This window comes from Meles meles, chromosome 1 (assembly GCF_922984935.1).
Source record: "Meles meles chromosome 1, mMelMel3.1 paternal haplotype, whole genome shotgun sequence".
NCBI classification, from domain to species: domain Eukaryota; kingdom Metazoa; phylum Chordata; class Mammalia; order Carnivora; family Mustelidae; genus Meles; species Meles meles.
The window spans coordinates 214,278,958-214,301,277 of NC_060066.1; the positions used below are offsets into that span (position 1 = coordinate 214,278,958).

The 22,320-nt window shown below is 58.2% G+C and overlaps 1 protein-coding gene across 1 annotated transcript in view; it reads right to left on the reverse strand.

Moving 5' to 3' along the window:
- Positions 1-15,923, reverse strand: part of AJAP1 (adherens junctions associated protein 1) — a 113,406-nt gene extending 97,483 nt beyond the window's left edge. The window contains exon 1 of the mRNA XM_045997471.1: positions 15,785-15,923. Coding sequence (XP_045853427.1) covers positions 15,785-15,813 — 29 coding nt within the window. The 5' untranslated portion in view covers positions 15,814-15,923. The remainder of the gene's footprint in view (positions 1-15,784) is intronic.
- Positions 15,924-22,320: the final 6,397 nt, after the last annotated feature.

Below are 22,320 nucleotides of genomic sequence, written 5' to 3' on the forward strand. Positions count from 1 at the left end.
CTCGAAACTTCCACGCTGACTGGGTGGTGTTGTTCAATCACCCTGCGTCTCGGGGTCCTTTCTCCACATGCAAACGTGCATCCTAAGGGTGGGCAGGACGAGCTGGACTTCCCCAAGTGGGCGATGGGTTTCTCCAAGGGGAGGGGCAGGAGAGGTCTCTAAGCGTGGAAAAAACGCAGGAAAAGGGACAGAAAGAGGAGTGGGTGGTTGGAGGGAGTTGCACGCTGCCCCTGTGTGGTCTCCAGTCAGCACTTTTCCCAAGAGTAATTTCGAGTGAGGACTGGCTGAAGATTGCCGGGCAGCCACTCTCTGACTGAGGGATGTGGCCAGGTGTCTGCCTGGCCTGAGTCCCTCACCACCTGGGGTCTTCTGGGGCCTTTGCAGGGACTGGCACAGGACCCCACTGACTGGCCAGGGCAGGAGGCTCCGCCTGGGGGGGGCTTCTGCAGTTGGCCGGCACCCCTGCCTCTCATGGGTCAGTCTCCTCCCCACCTCACTCCCCACCTCACTCCTCCTTTCCACCAGAACACAGCAGGGCACTGGACCAGCACTGCCCCGGGGCCACCTGAGGCTCCCAGCCTGTGGACCGAAGCCCGAGTCCTGGGCTTAGCATTTAAGGTCCCCATGCTCTGGCCGGCTGGCCTGTCCAGGCTCCTCCCTCTGGTGCTCCACATACACCTCCCTCCTCAGCCCTGCAAAACCTGCAGACCCACCCGAACGCACCTGCTCCGCCCCCGCCCCGCACCTGGCTTCCCTGCTGAGCCAGGAGGTGGGAAGCCTTCAGCAGGTCACACAGCTGCTGGGGCCTGCGCATCCCTGGGAAGCACACGAACCAGAGGCACTCGCTAAACAGCAGCCACCCTGCTGCCTCTGCCTGGATGCACCCTCCTTCTTGGGCGCACCTCCCTTCCTTCCACGCGGCCTTCCTGATGGGGTCGAGTGTCACTTCCTCCAGGAAGCCCTCCTGCTTGCTCCAGCACACTTGCTGCAGGCTTCTTCCCCGCGGCTCCTGAAATCTCACTTGCACCTCTGCCCCCACGCCCCTTAAAAGATCCCGCCGGGCCAGGGGAGGGTCCTCCCATCTTCACGCGGAGCACAGCCGCTGCACGCAGGGGGCGTGCCATCTTTGTCTGCTGGACGGAGGCCTCAGAAACGACCCTTCATCAGCCCCACCAGGGGCAGAACCAGCCTCGGCTGCAATCCTGGGCAGCCCCTGGGGGGCTGGCGCTGGGAAACCATCACCCTGACTCCCCCCTCATCGCCCTAGACAGGAGATCCTGAGGGACAGATGCCATCGGAGCGAGCTTGGGGTTCCAGGTTTCCGAGCATCAGGCTTCTGTGAAGTGAATCCATTTGCCTGGAAAATGCTGAGGGAAGAAGGAACCTGGATGTGTGGGAGCTAAGAGATCTCTGGGGTAGTAACGGGCAGTAAATTAGCCCAGTGCAGAGCTTTAACCGCGAGCCTGCAAATGCCCCCCGCAAACCTGCGGGGTATAAAACCACAGCATGGGGAGGGGGGGCCAGGCGCCTAATGGGGCCACTCCATCAACATTTTCTGGGATTTTGAAATGCGGTGTCATAAAAATAAACATGCTTACTCTTGTCTTGCATAATTGGCTCCCTAAAGAATCCTTGCATTCTGAAAGCCACCGTGTCCCTCGGCAGGAAGTGCAGCTTTTTTCAGCATCTGGGCTCAGTCCTGCATTTCTCCACGCGGAACAGGGGCATGAGGGGAGTGAAGGAACGCGGGCTCCTAGGTGGGCTCTTCCCTCCTCATTAGCATGTCGTCCTCAGCCAGTGTCCGAACAGGGTTCTCAGCGGGTCTGGAGGCTGAGGCCTTTGTCACAGGGTTGGCCTTGGGGTTTTGGGAGGTTCATGGCGATATGGGAGAGAGAACGGTCCCTGCCTGGTAACCCGTTTTAGGAAAAGTCTGTTTTAAAAAATAGTAGTTACAGGTCAATGAAGCCTATCAGGCGTCCCTGGGCAATTTCTTCACCTTTGCCTAATACGGCTTTTTGCAACAATGTGGGAGACGGAATCCAGAGCGGGAGGTTTATTTCTGGTCACAGGTCTAGGAGGGCAGGGACTGGACTCTCGCGGAAGGTGAGCTAGGTGACTTAGACGCCCGGACGGAAGCACAGCGAGCCAAGTGGGGTGTCACCAGAGGTTTCTAGGAATAAAGCCATGGGCGTGGACCTGGGCTGCTCCCCCCACTCAAATCGCCCTTACGTCCCGGGGCCTTTCTTGACCTGTATGAGGACAGTGTTCCCAGCCCACCCCAGCAGGAGGGGACAGTCTGGAGGTCCTGCGCCCAACCGGGGGGCAGAGCCGATGGGCTGCACTCCTTCCTCCGTGGCTACCCAGCTGGTGCCCAGGCAGGCCTGGGGACGGGGGCCCTGGCCCCCCAAGCACATGGGCAGACCTCTGTGGCCAGCTGGGCCCTCCACAAGCATCACCTTTCCCACCAGCCTCAGGGCACGTGAAGGTCAGGACGTGCCATTTCCAGCTCTGTATCCTAACCCCACACTGAGCCAGGTGGAAAGGACCCTGGCCCTCCATGCTGGGCTCCAGTCCCCCATCCCGATGCCTGTCAGGGCCTGGTGGACGTCACCCTCCTTAAATACACCCAACACCCCTGCACTGTCTTCTAGAACAGGAAGGGTTGGGTGTAGCGTGGAGACGCCAGAGCGCCGCGGCTTGGGTGGGAGTCCCGGCTCTGCCATTCCCCTGCTGTGTGACTCGGACAAAGCACTCAACCTCTCTGGGCCTCCTCAGGGCACAGGACGCCGTTCAACGCCGCCATCGGGGCAGTGTCGCAGGGATAAGCACGGTGCGTCAAGCGTTGGAGTGTGCAGGCTCGCCGTGATCACGGGAGCCTCCGTGAAGGTGTTCCGCCCGGGGCCGCTGCCCAGCCCCATCCTCCGTCCTCCTGGGTGGGGGGAGTTCGCGGACGCCCCCATCCCAGCGCAGACAGGACAAACGGTGGAGGCCGCTTCTTCTCTCTAAGCTCAGAACCCTCCTCCACACGGGGCTTGAGAAGGAACGACCCATCCGCTCACCAGCCTCAGGTCTGGAAGCCCCTGCTCTCGACACCAGCTGCTAAGCGGGTACCAGGAACCAAGACCCTCGAAGGCCGGCCCGGCCACAATTCTTGTCCCCGTGCTGGGGACAGGCCCAGGAGGGCTGCCAGGAGCCCACCCTCCTCCTGCCCCAGCCTGAAACACAGGCTCGGGATAACCGGCAAATGCGCTGTCTCCCCCATAGTGGTAAATACTCGCTTCACTTTTTTTTCCTTTTAGCAAATCAGGTTCTTCGAAGCTCCTGGCTCCCCTGGAACTAGCCCCACCCGGGCACCTGTGCTGGGCATCCTCTATCCGGTTACCCTCTCCCCCGGGAAGCTTCCTGGGAGCCTGTCCTATGCTCATGGACTCGGCACGGACTCTCTCATCTAAAAAGACACCCTAAAGCCCTCGGCTACAAGGCACCCCGTGAGGGTGGGCTTCCCGGCACCACTGGCCCCTGGAAGGAAGCCCACGGTCAGAGACACGCACGGCGGCCTCCCTCAGGCTCCGTGGGCCACGCCGCCCTCACGCAGCAGGGACAGGCTCAGGGCGGGGGAGGGTCTGCAGGACCACCTGCCAGCCGCCCCCCCCACCAACGCTCGGGTCCCCGGCCCTGCACGGCCCTCCTCCTGCCCTGGGACTGTGCCCAGGGCCGCCCGGAGCCCTTCTAACGGGTCCAACGTCCCCCCGCTCGTGGCACGTCTACACCGAGACAGAACAGGAAGCTTCACACTCCCTCATCTCGCCGCGGGCACTCAGTAAACGTTTACCCAATGAAAACCGAACAGACAGACCACGGCCCGTGTGTCGTCAGTTCTTCCTTGAGAGCGAAGAGAAGGAGCAAATCCAAAACCAGAGGTGGAGACCTGGGCACCTGCCCCAAGCACCCCCACCGACCTCGTCACGCAAAGGGCTTCTCTGAGCCCCTCAGAGGTCGTCTGTGGCAACCGAGGACACCGGGCAGCAGGTGCACCGTGTGCAGGAACAGGAGTCGAAGCGCCTGTTCGACGCTTCGAAAGGAGCGTCTGTTTTAAAAGGAGTCGAAAGGAGCCAAGCGCCCTCCAGCCAGGGAGGGGCCCAACCGCCTGTCTGTCCACCAGCGCAGGCCCCCAGAAACAACACAGAAAGCGAGAGACCTCAAGGACGTGAGGCCACCTGAAGAAAGCCACCCGGACCGGCGGCACGTGGTGTGGTCCCGGCTCACGGGGGACGTGGAACCAGCAGATCTACGGAGATGAGAGTCCCATCGGCGGCTGCGTGAGTCTCGGGGTGGAAACGAGGTTAACTGTACACACCACCAGGGACCCTCGCGGGCACGATGGACGCGTTCACACACATGCCATGTTTGCTGAAAATCCCTGGATCCTACACTTAAAATGAGTGCATGTCAGGGAATATAAATCATCCTCCAGTAAGTAAGCACGCACACACACGCGTGCACACACATGCGTGTGCCCGCCGCCGACAACCCTTCGGCCCCGACGTCGGTCGCACGGACCCAGCTGCGTCACCGCGTGCTCATTCATTAACTTGGCGGCATCATCTCACAAGCGTTCTCAGGAGGGGCCCTGTGGATTTGGTGACACACTTACTCTTGATTATTAAGTAGCCTGAGCAACAGTATCTGTGCCGCAGACGTGTTTTCATCCCTTCATGGCATTTCATCAATGCTTTGCTACAAAGTAATCTCTGCTTGAGACCACGAAACTTCCACTGAAAACTCTGGTTGCCAGAAGGACCTGCGACTCCAGCACGAGCTGGACACAAGGACTAGACCCTCAAAGTGCTGGCCTGACCTCACAGCCGATGGGTCCTCCTAGTTCTGTGCCTTTTCCTTGTTGGTTGGTTTTTTGTTTTTCTCAAAAGGGCAGTGTGTAGCTTAACCACAGGAGTAAGGAGGAGATTTCATGTAAAACACAGGAGCCACGAGGGCAGTGGGAAGAGCACGAATGGGCCTGGGAGTCCACGAGCCCTGGGTCCACATCTCAGCTCTCCACTACCGCCTGTGTGACCTTGGGAAAATCACTTAGCCTCTCTGACCTTCAGTTTCCTACTTAGTAAAATCAGAGCTACAACGGCCACTCCACGGGCTCATCAGGAGGGTCCTGAGGCCGGACTGGGAGGAGGCACAGTGGCTGGGTCACCTAGCATGAAGCTCTGGGGTACGAGCGGTTCGACAGGGTCGGGAACAGCTGTGGCCCGGCGCCTCCCAGCCAGACCTGGAGGGACGGAAAGACAGAATCAGCAGGTCTAGTCCGTGGGGTCTCAGGAGCTCACAGCCGACTGCACGGCAGAGCTTCCCACTGCAGTAACCAGCTCCAAGCCACGAGCATTTACAGAGTGCACGCGTGCGCACGTACACACGCGTGTGCACACACACATCCACGCACACACACGTGCAGACAAGCACCCTGCAATTCTTCTGTCGTAAGGACCAAAAGGAAACGAAGGCAGGAAAGCCACAAACCAATGCTCTAGACCTTCACGAACTCGAGGCTCGTGTCTTCCGGATCTAGAAACGAGAAGCCAACTGTTCCTGCATCTGACTTGAAATCCTCAGAGCGCGGTCTTGAAGCCACCCTACGTGCTGGGGTAGGAAGGTGGGACTGTCCCCAAAAAGGCTGCTCTATTTTCAGAGCTGACCTGATTTATAGAAGGATCTGGACAGCTCTTCTCATCCAATAATTAGGCGCCAGGTCACTTATTACTGTCACTGGTGGTGGGTCTGGCAACATTAGCAACACCGAACGCTCACATGCTGCTGTATCTCGCATTCGAAAAAAAGGGGCAGAACCACAGAGAGCAAATTCCGTAAAGCCATGTTTTTACCCCCTCGCCCCTCCCACAGTGCCTGACTGTCACTCAATCCCAGTACACAGTGCCTTCAAGTTACACACACACAGCCCCAAACAACCAGACGCTAACCTTTGGCAGATAAGTAGAGAATACCCGTTTTTTAATTAAATTTTTATTTTAAGTTAATTGTAGATTCACAAGCCCCGTAATGGGGAACACAGAGCAATCCTGCACCACTAACCTGGACCCCCCGCAGTAACATCTTAGGAAACCGGGGTACGAAGATATAGCAGGACATCGGCACGGGCCCCCTCACCGTGAAGGTCCCCCGTGCTGCCCTGACGCACCCACACTGTCTCCCCCGGCAACGACCACCCTGTTTGTTTCTCTTGTTTTACCCTGAAGTGCATCAGGGAGCCGTCCTATACCGCACAAACTTCTAGACCGTCTTTTCTACTTAGCGTCGTTCTTCGGGTACTCATCCAGGTTTCTGGGCATCCCAACAGTCCTCTCATTGCTACCGCTGAGCACCGCTCCACGGTGTGAAGGAAGCACTCGCCCACCGTAGGGCATCTGGGTTCTTTCCGACTTGAGACGAGGACACATAAAGCTGCTACAACGCGGGTGTGTGCGGATATTGGGTGAACATGTCTGCATGGCTCTGGCCTCAATGCCCAGGAATGAGAAGCTCCCCTACATCGGCCCACTTCCCACATGACCAACAGCACATGAGGGACCAGGTTCTCCACATCCTTGCCAGCACTTGGCGCTGTCAGTTTTGTTTATTTTAGCCGCTTACTGTCGTAGATGAGTGGTGCTATTTGTGGGTTTAACCTGCATTTCTCTAACAAGTAACGATGCTGAACATCCTTCCATGTGCTTTCTGACTACCTGACTGCCCCCTCTGCGGAAATGTCCCTTCATGGCTTTCACCTGTTTCTAACTGGGTAATGTTTTGGGAGGCGTTGGGTTTTTGGATGCTGGCCCTCTGCCACTATGCGGTTTGCAAATATTCTTTCCCAGTCTGTAGTGTCTTTTTACCCTCTTGGATGAGTCTTTCACAGAGAAAATTATAAATTCTTGATGACGTCCAATCTATCAGATGTCTTCCTTTTATGGATCATGATTTGGTGGAAAGTCAAAGAGCTCTCTGCCTAGTCGCACATCTTGAATACCTTCTAGGTTTTTTTTTTCCTCTTTTCTGAGAGCTTTCTAATTTTACATTTTACATTTAATCATGGGACCAATTTTGAACTAATTTGGTATTTGTTATTAGGTATGAAACTTAACAGTGACGTTCTTGTTTGTTTGCTGCTGGCTGAGAAGGTTCCATTGTTCCAGTACAATTTGTTGAAAAGGCTATCCTCCCTCCACTGGATTAGCACCTTTATCCAAAATGAGCTGGGCATATTTGTAGAAATCTGTGGATTCTCGGCTCTGTTTCGTCAATCTATCTATCCCTCCATCAACGTGACACCATCTCAATAGGACAGCTACATAATAACGTTGATCATCAGACTGATTCCTCTCGTTTTATTATGATTTTATAATTTTACCAAGACTGCTTTTGTATTTCTAGTCCCTTTGCTTGCCTATATGCATGTTAGAATAACCTTACCTATGCAAGCAAATATTTTACTGGGATGTTGATAAGAATTGTGTTAAACATCTACATCACTTTGAGAAGCGACTCCTTCCTGGAGTCTTCCTGTCCATGAACATGGTATGACTTTCCATCACACCGACCTTCCTTCATCTCTTCCACCAGTATCACGTACCTCCAAGCACGTGAGTCAGCAGCATGACACGATTTGTTAGGTTTACCCTGAAATATTTCATTTTGGGGGTGATTGTAAAAGGCACTGCACTTTTTATTTCAGTGTCTATGTGTTCATTACTAACAGATGGAGACAGTTCATTTTTACACATTTATCTTGTCTCCTCCAACCTCCCTGAGCTCATTCATTAGTTCTAGAAGTTTTGTTGTTTTTTTTTTTAACAGATTACATGATATTTTCTATGTAGGCCATCACATCATCTGCAAACAGGGGCAGTTCTATTTCTTCCTTTCTGGATGTTTTTTATTGCATTTGTCACCCCAGCTAGGACCTCCAGCATGCACTGAGTAAGAGTGGTCGGAGCAGACAACCCTGGTTTGTTCCTGATCTCAGCGGGAACTGCTTCCTGATCTCAGCGGGAACTGCTTCCAGTTCTCAGCATTAAGCATGAACGTAGTTGTAGGCTTTTGGATATGTCCTTCATCGAGCTGAAGAAGTACTCCTCTGTTCCAGTCTTTCTGGTGGTCCTTCTCATGGACAGGTGCTGAGCTTATCAAACGCAGAGGATTCTACAACATCTCTTCTTTAGCCTTTCATTTGATAGATTGCTGTGATTGATTTTCAAATATTGAACCATCCCTGCATCCATGGCCTAAACCTCACTTGGCCATGGTATATCCTTCTTTTTATATATTGCTGAATTTTGTGTGCTAATATTTTGTTAAGTTTTCTCATTTTCTGTTGGTTGGCAGCCAAGTTCGGATGCGGCACCCTCCATCCTTTCTCACTCAGACTCTCACTCCAGTGAACACAGCAAGTTTCCTTCTGCAGGGGGAGTTTTGTTTTAAAGACTGTTCTCTTCACCTAGACTTGGAGCTCCTAATATAGATGCTCTGATATCCACAGGTCCCCAAAGTGCCCACCACATATGGGTTCACACTCACACTCACGTGCCCACACACCTATGTCTGGAGCAACGCTCCTAAATGTCTCCACAGGAATCAGACCTTGGCAATTCCCATCTCTCCTACTCCTGTGAGGCCCAGGGTGGCACAGACCCTTGGCATCACATCGGTGGTAACTGCTGAGTGCAGGGAAGAGGATGGAGGCCCCGCACTCAGGTCAGGTCTGGTGCATGTACGCTGGTTCTGGGACACCCTGAGGCAGAACCCTAGAACCGTCCCTCTAGGAGGTCAGCTCTCCCTTCTGGAAGGTGACCTGGCTTCTTTTCTTCCATGTGCTGGTCTTACCCCTCCACTGACTGTCCCCCTGACCTTTGGCCCTGTGCTGTAAGCGAGCAGGCTCTGTCACTCCCTCCTCAAGTCCCCCAAAGTGCTTCATGACGGCCCAGCCTGGGAACTACTCCGGCAGGTGTGAAGAAACTTGGCCTTGGCCTGAACCAATGGCGTGAGACCGTTGGCCTGAAGGAGGCGGCCACGGCCCTGGCTTGATGCTCTGTCTCTGGCACTGGCATGACCAGGCACAGATCTGGCACTCAGCAAATGTCAAATGTCCACTGTTGAATGAGGAGGAGCGCTGGACCGCCTGGCCCTTCTGGGAGCTCACAGTAACCAGCAACGGTGCCAAGCCTGACATTGGCTGGGAGGAGGGGCAGCAGGCTTGAAAACACTTACATTTCTCACTTCTGTGTTTCGCCGGGAAAGTGTCCAGTATGACAACCAGCAGCGCCACGAGGCTTCTGAGCACCCCACATGTGGCCCATATACTATTGCTATTGGCCACTGCTGGTCTCCACTCCGATAATAGCATTTTTATCCCCGCATATAATCCCTGTCCACTACGGCACTGCCGGGTCTCCCAGGGCAGAAACCCACTCATTCCTGGGTTTCTGCACAACATCCACTCACCGTCACCCATCCCCCGGCGTGCAAGAATTGAGCAGGGAGTCAAAGGTGTGGATAAAAGATCAAATGAATAAACTCAGAGATCGGATCGTCCTCTCCACGTAACAGACGTTTGCAGTGGACGCGTGTGGTTAACCAGAGGCCCCAGCCTGTGCCCGACACCCCATGACGTACTTCCTTCACAGTGGCAGGTCTGCATCTTTTGACCCCGTTCACCCCCTTTGCCCACCCCACCCCCATCGCAGCAACCACCAGCCTGCTCCCTGTGTCGTACACTTGGAAGCCGATGGGAGAGCAGATCTTAAAAGTTTTTATCACAAGAAAAAAAAATCCCAGAACCGTGTGAAGGGAGGGATGGGAGCTAGGCATCACCGTGGTGATCATCCTGCAAACTGTTACGTCGCACGCCTGAAACTGATGTGACGTTGCGTGTCCGTTACAGCTCCACGTGCAGGAAAAGCAGAGATGCTCCCTCTGAGTACCACGCAAATTCTCAGCTCCCGTCTGGGGCAGGAGCAAAGATACCACAGGTGTGGATGTGTTGCTGCCGGTCCTGCCCTCGGCATCTCCCCACCTGCCCACCTGCCCACTCCCAGACTGACCAGAACCTTCTCTTGCAAACAAACTGTGTCTGTCTCGAGTTAACCCCTTCCTGGTCCCGGGTAGGTGTAGGAATTGTCCCAGTCCCCAAGAAAGCCAAAGAGAAGGAAGAACTCAGTCCAATAGTTGGCATTTGGCTTCAAGCCACCCTCCCCCCACTTCTCCTTTCTGGTACATTTTCCCCTCAATCCCACGCCCGTGCCACCTGCCTTCACATTCTCTTCCCATCTAGACCCCTTCTTCCTCCCAAGTACTTAAAATTCAGGTGCTTTCACTCCTGCTGAACGGATTCTTTTTCCTAAACACATCTGCATTCCAGTGAGGACTAAATCTCACAGCAAAGGAAAGACTCTCTAATGGTGAAAACGTGAGCGCCAGTAAGGGAGGTGGAAGAAGCGTTCTGTCTGCCTGGGCCAGGACAGGGCCCAAACACAGGTGGGCCCCGGCAGGGAATTCCTTGCCCAAGCCTCAGTGTGGAGTTAAGGACGAGTGGCCACAGGGCAAGACTGGAAAAGCCAGGGCAGTGTGCCAGGCAGAAGCACATTGGCTCCTGCACACCCATCTCCCGAGCAGGGAGTGTACCACGCTCTCTTCTCAAGGGCTAAGGAAGAATGAGACTCCGTCCCTGCCCTCTCGGGCCCACAGTCCAGAGACCGGCGCTCCTGTTCCGCGTCAGACAGGAAGCCTGAACACAGGTTTCCGGTGGACACACCCCCCCGGGTCTCCACCGCCAGCTACCAGGTCCTGAGGTCACCCGCTCCAGAAGGCCCTGAGGTCAAGCACGGGGAGGGCCGGCTTGGAACAGGGGCTGGAAACGGTGGGAGAGGGCAGAACAGCAGGGGGCCCTGCCATGCCAGCCCTCCTTGGCCGGCCACCCAAGGGAGAGCACGACAAGTGGCAGGCGTCCCAGTGAGTGGACAGAACGAGCACAGGGAAGGGCAGGCTGGGAAGGCGGACGCACAGATGGGCCCAGCACGGCTGCCACCAATCTGCTCTCGGGGGGAGGGAAGCGAAGGAAGAAATAAAGTGACCACCCTTCTGCAGAGTGCTGGCAGGAGCTGGGAACGCAAACACGAGCCCCAGGCCCTCCCCCGCCATCACCTGGTCCCCTTGGTCCAGCAGCAAGACCCTGGCCTCTGCCCACACGCAACCCCAGCACGCTGCCCGGCTCTGGGCTCTCTTTCAGCCCCGGCAGACAGCCTCATAATGATGAAGACTCCCTCCCCCCCCACCAGGAATGTTGGGTTTCTGGCTTCTCACCGTCCCCGGGGCCCTTGCACAACTCAGCCAGCCACTTCTCTGCACCTGCCAGGCGTCCCAATTATTAACTCAGCCTCCCCAGATGCTGCTGGGGGGCACTGAGGCAGCTGCCCCTTACCCCAGCAGCGGCAGGGCCTGAAGCACGCACCCTCTTCCAGAGGGGGCATCGGGGACCTGGCATTGAAGAAGAAACCCACCGTTTCTCCTTGACTGCTGGAGGGAGGGGGCAGGAGCAGCCAGGCCTCCCCAGGCAGCCAGATCTGCTCCAGCCCTAACATGGACAGAGAACTCGGGGAGCTGGGGGCCCCCCACACCAAGGCCCCTGATATGGGCACGCCGCAGCCTCTGACTTTCTATTAACTGAGAGTTAATCAGTTACGTAACTGCCACTCCCCACTCGGCGGCCTTATGACTCACCGACTCCTCTGAGTTCCTGGAAGGGGGTCTTAGAGAGTCAGTGGGCCCTGAGGCTTGTTGGCTCCAGCTCCAGCAAGCCCCGGCTCCTGCCTCCCCCTCGTGTCTGACTGGCATCGGGCAGGAGAAACCCTCTCGAGCCAGACTTCAAACATGGAAATCTAGATCAAGGATATATTTGGCTTTCCAAGCTAATCTTTACATCAATTTGGTCTCTACTGACTTGTAGCCCTTTGAAGAAAACTTGGCAACCGCCCATATGGAAAGGCGATGACTCTTACGTAACCCCAGACAGGAGCCCCTGGGCTCTGGAAGGTGCGGCCGCCCCGGGTGGGCGGGGCCTGCTGTGCGCCCACGGCACCGTGGCCTGGGGAGCGGCTTCTGTCCACATGAGCAGGCAGTGGAGTTTGCCCGAAAGAAGCCCCGGGAAGCGAAGACGTCAGGACGCAGGCCAGCCCACCTGCGCCAGAGCATCTTGCTGGCGGCCAGGCCAGTAGGCTGGGGGATGACGAGGCCAGGCTGGGCCACCACCACCGCCACGGACACCTGAACGACCCCAGCGAAGAGGATGCAGGTCACAGTGGGGACACGGCTGTCCCCTCTCCGGAAGCACGGAGCCAGACGCCTCGGGGAGGCGTGGAACGGTCTCCCCTCGTGAGCTGGCTTGCCCTGCTCCCTACTTACGGCCCTCTTGGATGCACAGAAGAAAAGCAAGCAGGGGACGACAATAAATCAACAGAAGGGACGGGCGAGGAGGAGCCCGCCAGCCCCTTCTCTGCTTGGACTGTGGCTCCCCTGGGTGGGCGTGGCAGGAGGGGAGGGGGACGTGCCCCAGGGCTGGGAAGATCTGAGCTGCCTCCCCAGTGGCCATTCGTTCCAGCATCACTCCCCGGTGAGCATCCCCGCCGCTGACACGCGATGGATTCCGGCTGTAATCGATTTGGTAGCAGCCGCTGGAAATGGGCACGAGCCAGGTTTCACCAGGAGGGCGGTGTCTGTGGACAGACCGTCTGACTCCGTCCGTCCTCTTGAAGCCTCTGCACGGCCCCAGCTGCTGGACCTCAGAGGCGGGGATGGTGGCCGCCCACCCTCTGGGTCTGGGTGGTGAGGCCCAAACATGGTACCGCGTGCTTGGCCAGAGCTCGGGGGACTGCGAAACTCCCCGTGGAGAAAGAGAGTCACATGACTTTGTTACACACCCACCCCCAAGCGGACACGCACACCAGGGGCCTCGGCGAGTGGGAGAACGGGCAGAGCGGCCCTCAGGAGCCCGGGCTGGGAAGCAGCCGGGGCGCTGGCTGGCCGTGGCACGCCGGAGGACTCCTAGCAAACGCCTCACACGCTCCCAGCCCTGACGGAGCCGCGGTGCTGTGGGCCGCGGGCTCCGAGGCCACCTGAACGCAAGGCAGCCAGACTGAGCCGCGTGCTGAGTAAGCACCCCTGCGAGCTGGGCCTGGCGCTCGTTCATGTCTGAACATGAACATGACTAGAGCAGCTGGTCCAGAGACCGGGCTGCCTTCGAGAGATACCTTTATCCATGCTTGGGGCTTTGCTACAACTCCCACCAAAAAGGCATGAAAACAGCTCCGTGAGACGGAAATCTGTTTCTGCCTCGTGAGAAGAAAAGGCTCCATGCACAGCTCCCGTCACACGCAGCAGCAAAAAACCCAGCCCGGACCTGGTCTCGGGAGCCCGAGCAGAGGGCTTGTCGCTCAGGCAATGCTCCCAGCTGCCTTCCACGGACCTGGGCTCCGCGTTCCGCATCTGCCTGAGAAACCAGGTTCGAAGCTGGGGAGCGGGAGGTGCGGGGCTCACCCTGGGAGCTTCAGAGTGGCTTGTAAGCAAAGCTGACGGGCTCTCTCCAAGGAAGAAGTGCATTTCCGGGGCTGGGCAGGCAGTCCTGGCTCTGTCACCATCACCCTTGCCCGGTATGAGGGGGGATCCACACAGACCCGCCCGGCGAGACACCTCTGCTGGCCAGGGGGTGGTTCTCACAGACATGACAGAGCCCTCTCCTGTCAGCCTCCTAGACAGGTGACAGCTCGTCCTTAGAGGCACACTTACAGAAAATCTCTTGTGCTAACACTGCAGAGAAAGGAAAAAAAAAAAAAAAACTAAAGGTCAAACTTCAAAATCACCAACGGAACTATTTCCTACAGCAAAATCCCAAGGAGCTCTTGCTGGGGGATGCTTCAGAGAACTGTTCTCGTGAATTCTGAACCAACAGAGGTTTCCTTCCATGGTATTTACTCTTCTCTTCCCCTTATCAAAAACCTACTAACCTTTCAATCTAGCAAGTTAGTAATAAAAACAAAAGAAAAGCCCACGGAACTTGCCAGCAGTCAGCCAGAAATCAGGCAGCCAGAAAGTAGCTCAGGAAGAAACATCTGGAAGCCAAAGGTGCACCCAGAGCCATGGCAGGGACCCTGGGATCTTTCCCCAGGCCCTCCGGGGCTGGCCGAGCCTTGAGAGGCGGATGGCAGGACGCCGGGAGGGGTCACCAAGCGAGGCGGCCCTCGCTCCATTTTGTCTGCGTCCCAGAACATGAGCCTAAACCTTATCTAGTCCAAGCACACGGTATCGATTCAGGGCGTGCCAATACCCAACCGATCCGCTCCACCATTAACCTTGTAAAGCCCACGCTGGCAAACAAGATCCAGCCACCAGGAGAAGGAACGCCACTTTCCAGAAAAGGGCTGATAAAAACATTTGACAATTTTCACGCGATGTTTTCAACAGTCTTTACTCCGGGGATGGGAGACTGTCTCATAAATCAAAGGTTGCTAGAGAACGCGTCGTGCCTCCGTCCGCTTCCGATTTCTCAAAATCAGGACGCGCACTTGAATCTCTACCGCTCACTCCCCCCAGCTCCGATGGGGCGGCGGTGGGGGCGGCGCAGGCAGCCGCTCCAGCACCTCGCGGCCCTTTCCTCCCCAGCACGGGAGCGCAGTGCATCCCAGTGGACAAACTTGAGAACCGCACCGCTTTCTCCGCCTCCGCCTATGTCCTCCTTGCTTTCGCTTGCAACCCGGGACCCAAAAACGCACCAGCTCCGCGAAGCCCCCCACTCCCCCGCCCCCTACCACCGGCAGGCGGGCGACGGTCTACAGGCAGCCTGCCCCGCCAAAGGGACAGCTACGTGCGACTGGGCTTTAAGCCGCCCCTGGCACGGACTGAAAGCCCAAGCTCCACAGCAAGCGGGCAAAGTTTGCCGGAGAGCGTCGTCCTGTGTACCCCTGCCGCGAGTTCCGGGCTCGACCCCCTGGTTCCAGCTGGCTCTGGAGTCTGGACTCAGACAAGCCCCGGGGCGCTCCCGCGGGTGTTTGCGTATGTGGGTGGGTAGGGGGTGCCCGCCCGAGCTCCCCCAGAGCCCCAGCGTCTTCGCCCCAGCTGCCCGCCAGCTGTGCGCGCCGGTCGGGCGGGGAGGTCACCCGCAAACAGCTGGATGGGCAGCTGGGAGCCCGGGAGGCCCCTGCTCAGCCCTGGGGCCCCGACTAAGGGGAAGGGAGGGCGGAGTGGCTGTTTGATTTTGGTTCCCTCCAACTCCGCCTTCCAAGCTCTCGCCGGCAGCCGGGAGCCGGCAGCCGGGAGCCGGGAGCCGGGGGAGCTCTAGCTTTCTCTGGCAGCCCCGGCCCCCGCCCCGGGTCCACGGCCCGCCGGGCCCCGGGGAGGAGGCGCGCCGGGGCGGCAGGCCAGGACACTGCGCTGCTGGCGCCGGGAGCCGCGGACTCGCCGGGCCAGCCCCGCCGCACGGGGAGCTGAGTCGGGCGCCCCTGGCCGGACCCAGACGCGCGCAGCCCCGGAGAGCCGGCCACTGCCTGCGGGGCCGCGGAGCTCCGAGCTCCGGACTGGCACCCCGACCGAGCTCCCGGGGCCCCTCCTGGCAGCTAGCGGGGAGCGGGGAGGGGTCCCTTTATTTGCAACGTTGAGGAGAGCGCCGCTCCAGCCCAGCCCAGCACCCACGCACCCACGCACCCACACGCACCCCGGCGCTGGCCGGGTCGCTCACCTGAGTCCTAAAAGCTGTTGAATCCACATGGTCACGTTTCGGGGAGCGGAGCCTCAGACCTTGCTCGCCCCGGCCATCTGCGCGGCGTCCGCGCCCGCTCGCTTCCGTCCCGCGGCGCCGGTCTCCGGCTCTCGGTCCGCCGCCGCCCGCCGCCCGCCGGCCGCGGGGCGCAGAGCGAGTCAGAGCACGGCCGCGCGGGGCTCCATGCCGGCCGGCGCGCCGCCGCCGTTGGGGAGCATGGCTCAGGCGGGGCGGCCCGCGGGGGCGCACATCCTCCGGCCGGGGCGCGGGGCTCGCCGCCCCTCCGGGGGCGAGCCAGCGAAGGCGGCAGCGAGGCGGGGGCGCCCACGGCCGGCCCGGGAGGAGCGCGCTCCGGCGCTGCGGCCGCGCGGTGAGAGTCGGAGGAGACGCGGCTTCGCCCTCCGGGGCGGTGGGGAGGGAGGCCGGGCGGCGCCGCCGCGCACGGTGCGTGTCTCGTGGCGCGGCTCTCGCCTCCGGTCCGAGCCCCGCGCCGAGGGGGCGGCGCGGTCCGGGGTTGCGGGCGGCGGCGACGCGGAAGGACGCGGGTCGCCTCCGCGCGCCGCCAGGTCAGGGGGCTCCGCCGGGGGTGCGCCGCCGGCCGGCACCGCTCAAGTTGGCCGGGGGCTCCGTCTGAGCGCTCGCTCTGCAGACGGCCGCGGCGCCGGAGGCCGGCAGGAGGCGGGCGCGGGAGGCGCGCGGGGCGAGGGCGCCGTGGAGCGCGGGGCGTGGGGACGCGCGGCGGTGGCGCCGCGCGGAGGAGGCGCGCGGGGATCCCGGGGCCCCGCCGCCCGCGCCCACCGCGCCCGCCGCAGAGCCGCCCGCGCCGCTCGGCCGCCTCCCTCCGCGCGTCTGCCTCTCCGCGCGCTCGCCCCCGCCTCCCCGAGCGGGTCCCAACTCCGCCCGCCCGGCCCGGCTCACGTCACCCGCCTTCCCCGCCCCTCGAACTGGAGCCCGAGCCCCCTGCCCGGCGCCGGCTGCCGCTCTCTGCCCCGCCTCACCGCGCGGGGCTGTGCCCGGCCCCGGCGACACATCAGGCGGGGTCCCCGGTCGCCCTTTCCCCATCCCCGGCCTCGTCCCAGTCCCCACCTTGGGAAAGGCTCGGGAGAGGCCGCGGGCTCGGATTGGACCGCCGGGCGCCGCCGGATGGTGTTGCCACGGTAACCGGATGGCCTGCGAAGCAGTTTGAGGTTCCGACCCATTTACCGGTGCGCCCGGTGGACCTGGAGAGCTAATTTGGGGAGGGGGCGTTCCCGAGGGAGCACTGGCGGTGGGGGGCGCCTGGAGCGAGAGGCTGCGCAGAAAGTTTCCTCCAGGCGGAGCTGCACCAGAGGCGCCGCCAGAGTCGGGGAAGCAGGAGGGTCTGCGGCTAGGGGTCCCTCTCTTCCCGCCTCCTCGCCCCCGCCGCCGCCTTGGGCCCTGGCGGAAGAAGCCCCTGAGTTCCAGGTCAGAGCTCAGCACTTTCTGCCCCAGCCCAGGCCAGACCTGAATGTCCAGGCTCCCGCAGCCTCTGGGGCTGAGCGTCAGGCAGCAGCCGCGGCTTGGCCAGGCCCTCGCTCCCGAGGTGTCGCGGAGAGTTGCGAGTCCTCGGACTCCCAGACCCCCTCTCAGGGAGTAATCGGGCCCGGTTCTCATCCCACGACTTCCCCTCGCCTTCCCGGTGAGGCTGTATTTGCTGGACAGCAGCTGCAGGAGGAAGGGCCCTCCCGGCTGGCCTCTCACCGAGAGAAGTGACCTACAGTGAACCGCTCTGACAAAGGCCAGACGTGCTCTGCCCCCCGGGAAACCACCCGCAAAGCCCCAGGTATCCACTTGAGGCCTTCGGGGTCACCTGCCGCAGCTCTTCTGTGGCAACCGCGAAGCTGTCCCGGGAGCGGAAGGAAGGTTAACTAATACCAGACCTGACCCACGCAGTGGTCTCCCTCAGCCAAGCTCCGGAATCCCCCCAGTCTTGTAAGGTCAGCACAGACACCCCACTTGACTGGTGGGGCCTCCCGGAGAAGGGGCAGCTGGCATGGGGCAGATCCGGCCTGCGTGGCTGGGACTTGGACTCCCAGGCAGGCCCTTCATCCCTGGGCTTCGGGTCTTGAAAGCAGGAGTCTGCTGGACCCAGACAGCAGGTGTGGGTGGCCAGCGTCCCCACGAAGATCCCGGAGGGCAGAGGCAGGAGGCGAGGACCTGTGGTGGCAAGAACCCAAGGTTTGCCCCGAGCACACCAGCCAGTGTTTACTCACGGAGGGGACCTGGGGGCCTGCTCTCACTCTCTGACCTTCTTTCCTTCTCTGCAAAATGGGTTTCATTTTCATGGGGAGTAAATGATGGGGCCTCACACTCAGCGTCACCGTCACCGTTAGGGTCAAAGACGCATCAGGCTGAGTCGGCACTTTGGCTGCCTGGCCCTTCCTGGGTGGTCTTCCCCGGGAGCCTTCTCCCTGAACAGTTGGGGGAACAGAGCCCACCAAGGGGGACGGGGAGGTACTGGGCCCAGGACAGTGAGGGGAGAAGGGGGTGCCCACAGTGCTGCCACCTAGCGGGACACAGTGGGGGTGCTGCAGGAGGGAGGCCCTTTCAGGCGCCCCAATAACCCTCTAGTAGGCCCCTGGCCAGAAGGTCTGGAGGTGGGGGGAAGTCCTGATCCCCTCTGTTCCAGGGACCCCTTCAGCAGCGCGTGCGAAATGGGGACGTTGTTGCAGCATGTTCATAAACGCATTTGCTGAAATGCACCGAGAAGCGTTATTAGGAAGTCAATTGTATTGCCATGCGTCATCAAACCATTAAAACAAATTTTTGAAACAGCAATGTACGTCCTTTAATATTATGTCAAGTAATGAGTGGGCGTATCCACAACGTTGCACGATTTAGAAGGAGAGACACGCAGCAATGATATTTTGAGACATCTGAAATGTCGGTCACGTGATGGGGGATGCCGGCAGGTTCTGGGTTTGAGAGCAGGTCCCAGGGACCTCGTGTCCCTGCGACCTGTTGCCTGCCCTTATAATGGAAGGAAATCCTGGATTTCAGTTGGAATTTGCAAGAATAAACATATCATTTTTCCCCACCCATGTCTAAAGACCCCTTGGGTTCTACCCACGTAACCTGGGGGTCCCCAGACCACAGGTATGACCCCTGGCTAAAGAGGATGGTGCCCTGAAAACAGCAAGGGAGGAAGCTGGAAGAGGTAGCGGGGACACAGTCGGCGTTCGCCAAGTGAGGGCAGGCTCTGCCAGCTCTGGGGACGGGGGCGTCCCTCCGACCCCCAGGCCCCAGCACGTCAGCAAGGACTGGAGCACACTCGAGTTCTGTTTTCCCTCTGGGCGCTGATAACTATGGGCACAGCTCCCTCCAGAGAAAGCACCCACCTGGTATTCTGTTTGTTTTTGTCTTTTTCTCTTGATGAAAACGTTGTCGTTTTTTACATGATGTAAAATAATAAAGCCGGGACTTCTATGTCACCATTAATGTAATTGATTTTCTGTACTTGGAGACCATCTCACATTTCTGACCTTTTCATTTTCCTCCTCTCTTGGGAATTGGGAGGGTGGGCGGACGTCATCCCACACCCAACACAGACTCACACACGCACACACGCGCACGCACACACGCGCACATGCACACACACACACATACACGCCTCCAGGCTTCCGCAAGTGCAAAAGGGAAGTTCTCAGCAGAAGCCGCTCCTGAACGCTCTCCCGGCCCCCTCCCCACCCTGAAACCTTAGAATCAGCTTGCAGCCCACTGTCTTTCAGAGCCCCTCGCCTCTGCCCTGCCCTATTTTCCCAACCAAGGAGCAGCTGACCCCCTGCAGGGGTCCTCTCTGAAGCTCTCTTAGGCCATTTACCTAATGGCCGTCACACAGTCGACTATTTTTAAAACCCATCCAAAGCCAAATTGAGCTGCCATTGTTCATTTTTCTCCCAAGGAGGTAAATGTGTCTTAAGCATGACATTTGATTAAGTGGCTAAGTTTGTGATTTTAAATGGAAGGGAAAATGCTGATTAAAATTATTATAAGTTTCTTTAAAGCATGCACACTACTGTCTCCTCTGCCCCCTGCCTTCTAGCTCCCCCACACAAGAAAACTTGTCTGTGGTGGGGTGGAGGAGGGGAAGGAATTCCAGGTCACTTTGCCTTCTGGGGGGGGGGAGGTGCCCAGGCTGCGGAATCCCTCCCCTGTCCTCTGCGCCTGTCCCCAGGTGAGACTTGCACACAGCTGCAAACTCCAGCCGGTGCGAGAGCGAGGCCGCCATGTCAGGGGCCAGGGAGAGAAGCGGAGACTCCTGCAGACAAAATGACTCACAGGACAGTCCGCCCAGCCCAGGGACAGCAAGAGGAAAATGCCAGGTCTCTCCCGTCCATTCAAACGGGCTTGTGTATCTGAAAGAGGAACAGTTGCTTCCTCCGCTCGTTCTGAGCAAGTGATGGACTCCAAAGGCAGGTGGGAAAGGACGGCCTGAGGATTTGAACTGGCCTGGGATGGAGGGAAAAACCCCATTTCAAGGCTTTTAGGGTTTCACTGTGATGACAGGTCGGCTTCTTCTATTTAGATGGGCAAAGATGAGGAGAAACAGCAGAAAGACTGATTTGCAAAATGGAGTGACCATTTGCACACAGTGTCTTGGCCCTGTGGAGTCTGGAGGTTGGGGGCCTGCAGGTGGAGAGAAGAAAGAAGGTACAGAGGTGGGCAGAGGCATGCAGGGAAGCTGGTCAGGGGCTGGGGTGACCCCAGGAGGGGCACAGTGCCCAGCTGAGTCCTCACATTTTCTTGTAACTATGGCTGAGACCAAAGTCTGAGGGTATCGTCCCAGGTTGTGGCTCTGCTACGAGGCAGTTGTGTTCCTGCTAAAGGTACGTCAGGGAGTGATGGAAGGGGTGGTCTCTGCCGTGGGGCAGGTGAGGGTTGGTGAGAGGCAGCCAGGGGGCCAGTGGAGCCAGAAGATCTGAGGAAAATCCACTGCCTCTGTCGTACTCTAGAAGACACTGGGCCTTGGGAGGGAGCGGCAAGGGAGCCGGATTCCCAACGACTAGGGATGGGGCTCACTTGGATATTAAGGGAAAGAGGTGAGGGGAGATCAGGGACGTGGGAGATCAGACCCTTGGTTGTTCTGGGGGATGAGTCTCTCTCTGGCACCCAAATTTCTGACCCCTGGTAGTAAGAGGATGAGAGGATGAGTTCATCCTGCCGAATAAAGTCTGAGCACGTACAGAAAGGACCAGTGAGTGAGGCTCCCCAGAAGCAAACAGGCCTCAGTGGAGAAACTCCTGAAATGGGGGCGACTGCCCAAGGAAGGAGGTCTGACCTGGGAGCGGTGGCTGCTGCTGGCTGTCTTGGGCAGAAAAGGCAGAGCTGGACGCCAGTGTAGTTCCATTATTGCTGTCCCTTCCCAACTGATTCATAAGCCACGTCGGTCAGCACAGACTAGATTATGCTGTAGCAACAGACAACCCCCAGAGCTCCGTGGCTGAACCCAAAGAAGGTCAACTTCTCGCTCCTGACCACCACCAGTTTGCCGTCAGCTTTGCTGCGCACATTGTCTTCATTCTGGGACCCAGGCTGAAGGAGCTGCTCTCACCTGAACATCCCCAGTCCCATAACCGAGGGTACAGAGTCATGGTGCAAGCTCATGGTGGCTCTTAAAGCTTCTACTGGGAAAGAACACATGGCCCTTCTATGCACCTTTCACTGGCCAAAGCAAGTAAGATGGCCAAGCTCACAGTGGAGGCTGAGGACACAAGCAGCTCACACAGGGAGGGACCGGTGATACGTTGTACATCCCCACAGTCCCCTCAGATACCACCAGATGTCAATCATTCAAGAAGTTCGCTTGTATTTCAATTTCACTGAGACCCTAAACTTGACAATACCAGAATCTGTTCAAAGGAAGGAGCACGTTTTCTGGCTGGCACGCTGAGTTTGCACACCTTTCCTATCTCCAAACTCTAGAGAGAGTCTTGACTTGGAAGGCTGGGAGGACTCTAGACCTGACTGCATCATCCATCGAAGAGTCAGGCATCAGACTAATGCTGGAAGCACAGAGGTGGACACTTACCAACTACCATTGGGTGGTGGGGGTGATTTGCTTACCCCTAACTATAGCCATGGTCAGATAATGTATCTTTGGAGGCTATGCTTCTATCTAGAGGGGGGGAGAGCTGTGATTAGTCAAGAAAAATCATCGTCATCATAGTAGTCACCATCACCATCATCCCCCCCATGATTACCGTCATCATCTCCATCATCACCATCATCATCCCCATCTCCATCATCGTCATCATCGTCATCATCACCATCTCCATCATCATCATCATCATCATCATCTCCATCTCCGTCATCACCATCATCATCACCATCTCCATCATCATCATCACCATCACCATCATCATCATCATCATCATCATCATCTCCATCTCCGTCATCGTCATCACCACCATCACCATCTCCATCATCACCATCACCATCAACTTTAAGAGTTTTATTGTGCTTGGGATCTACTGAAAGACCCCTTCTTAGCACACCAA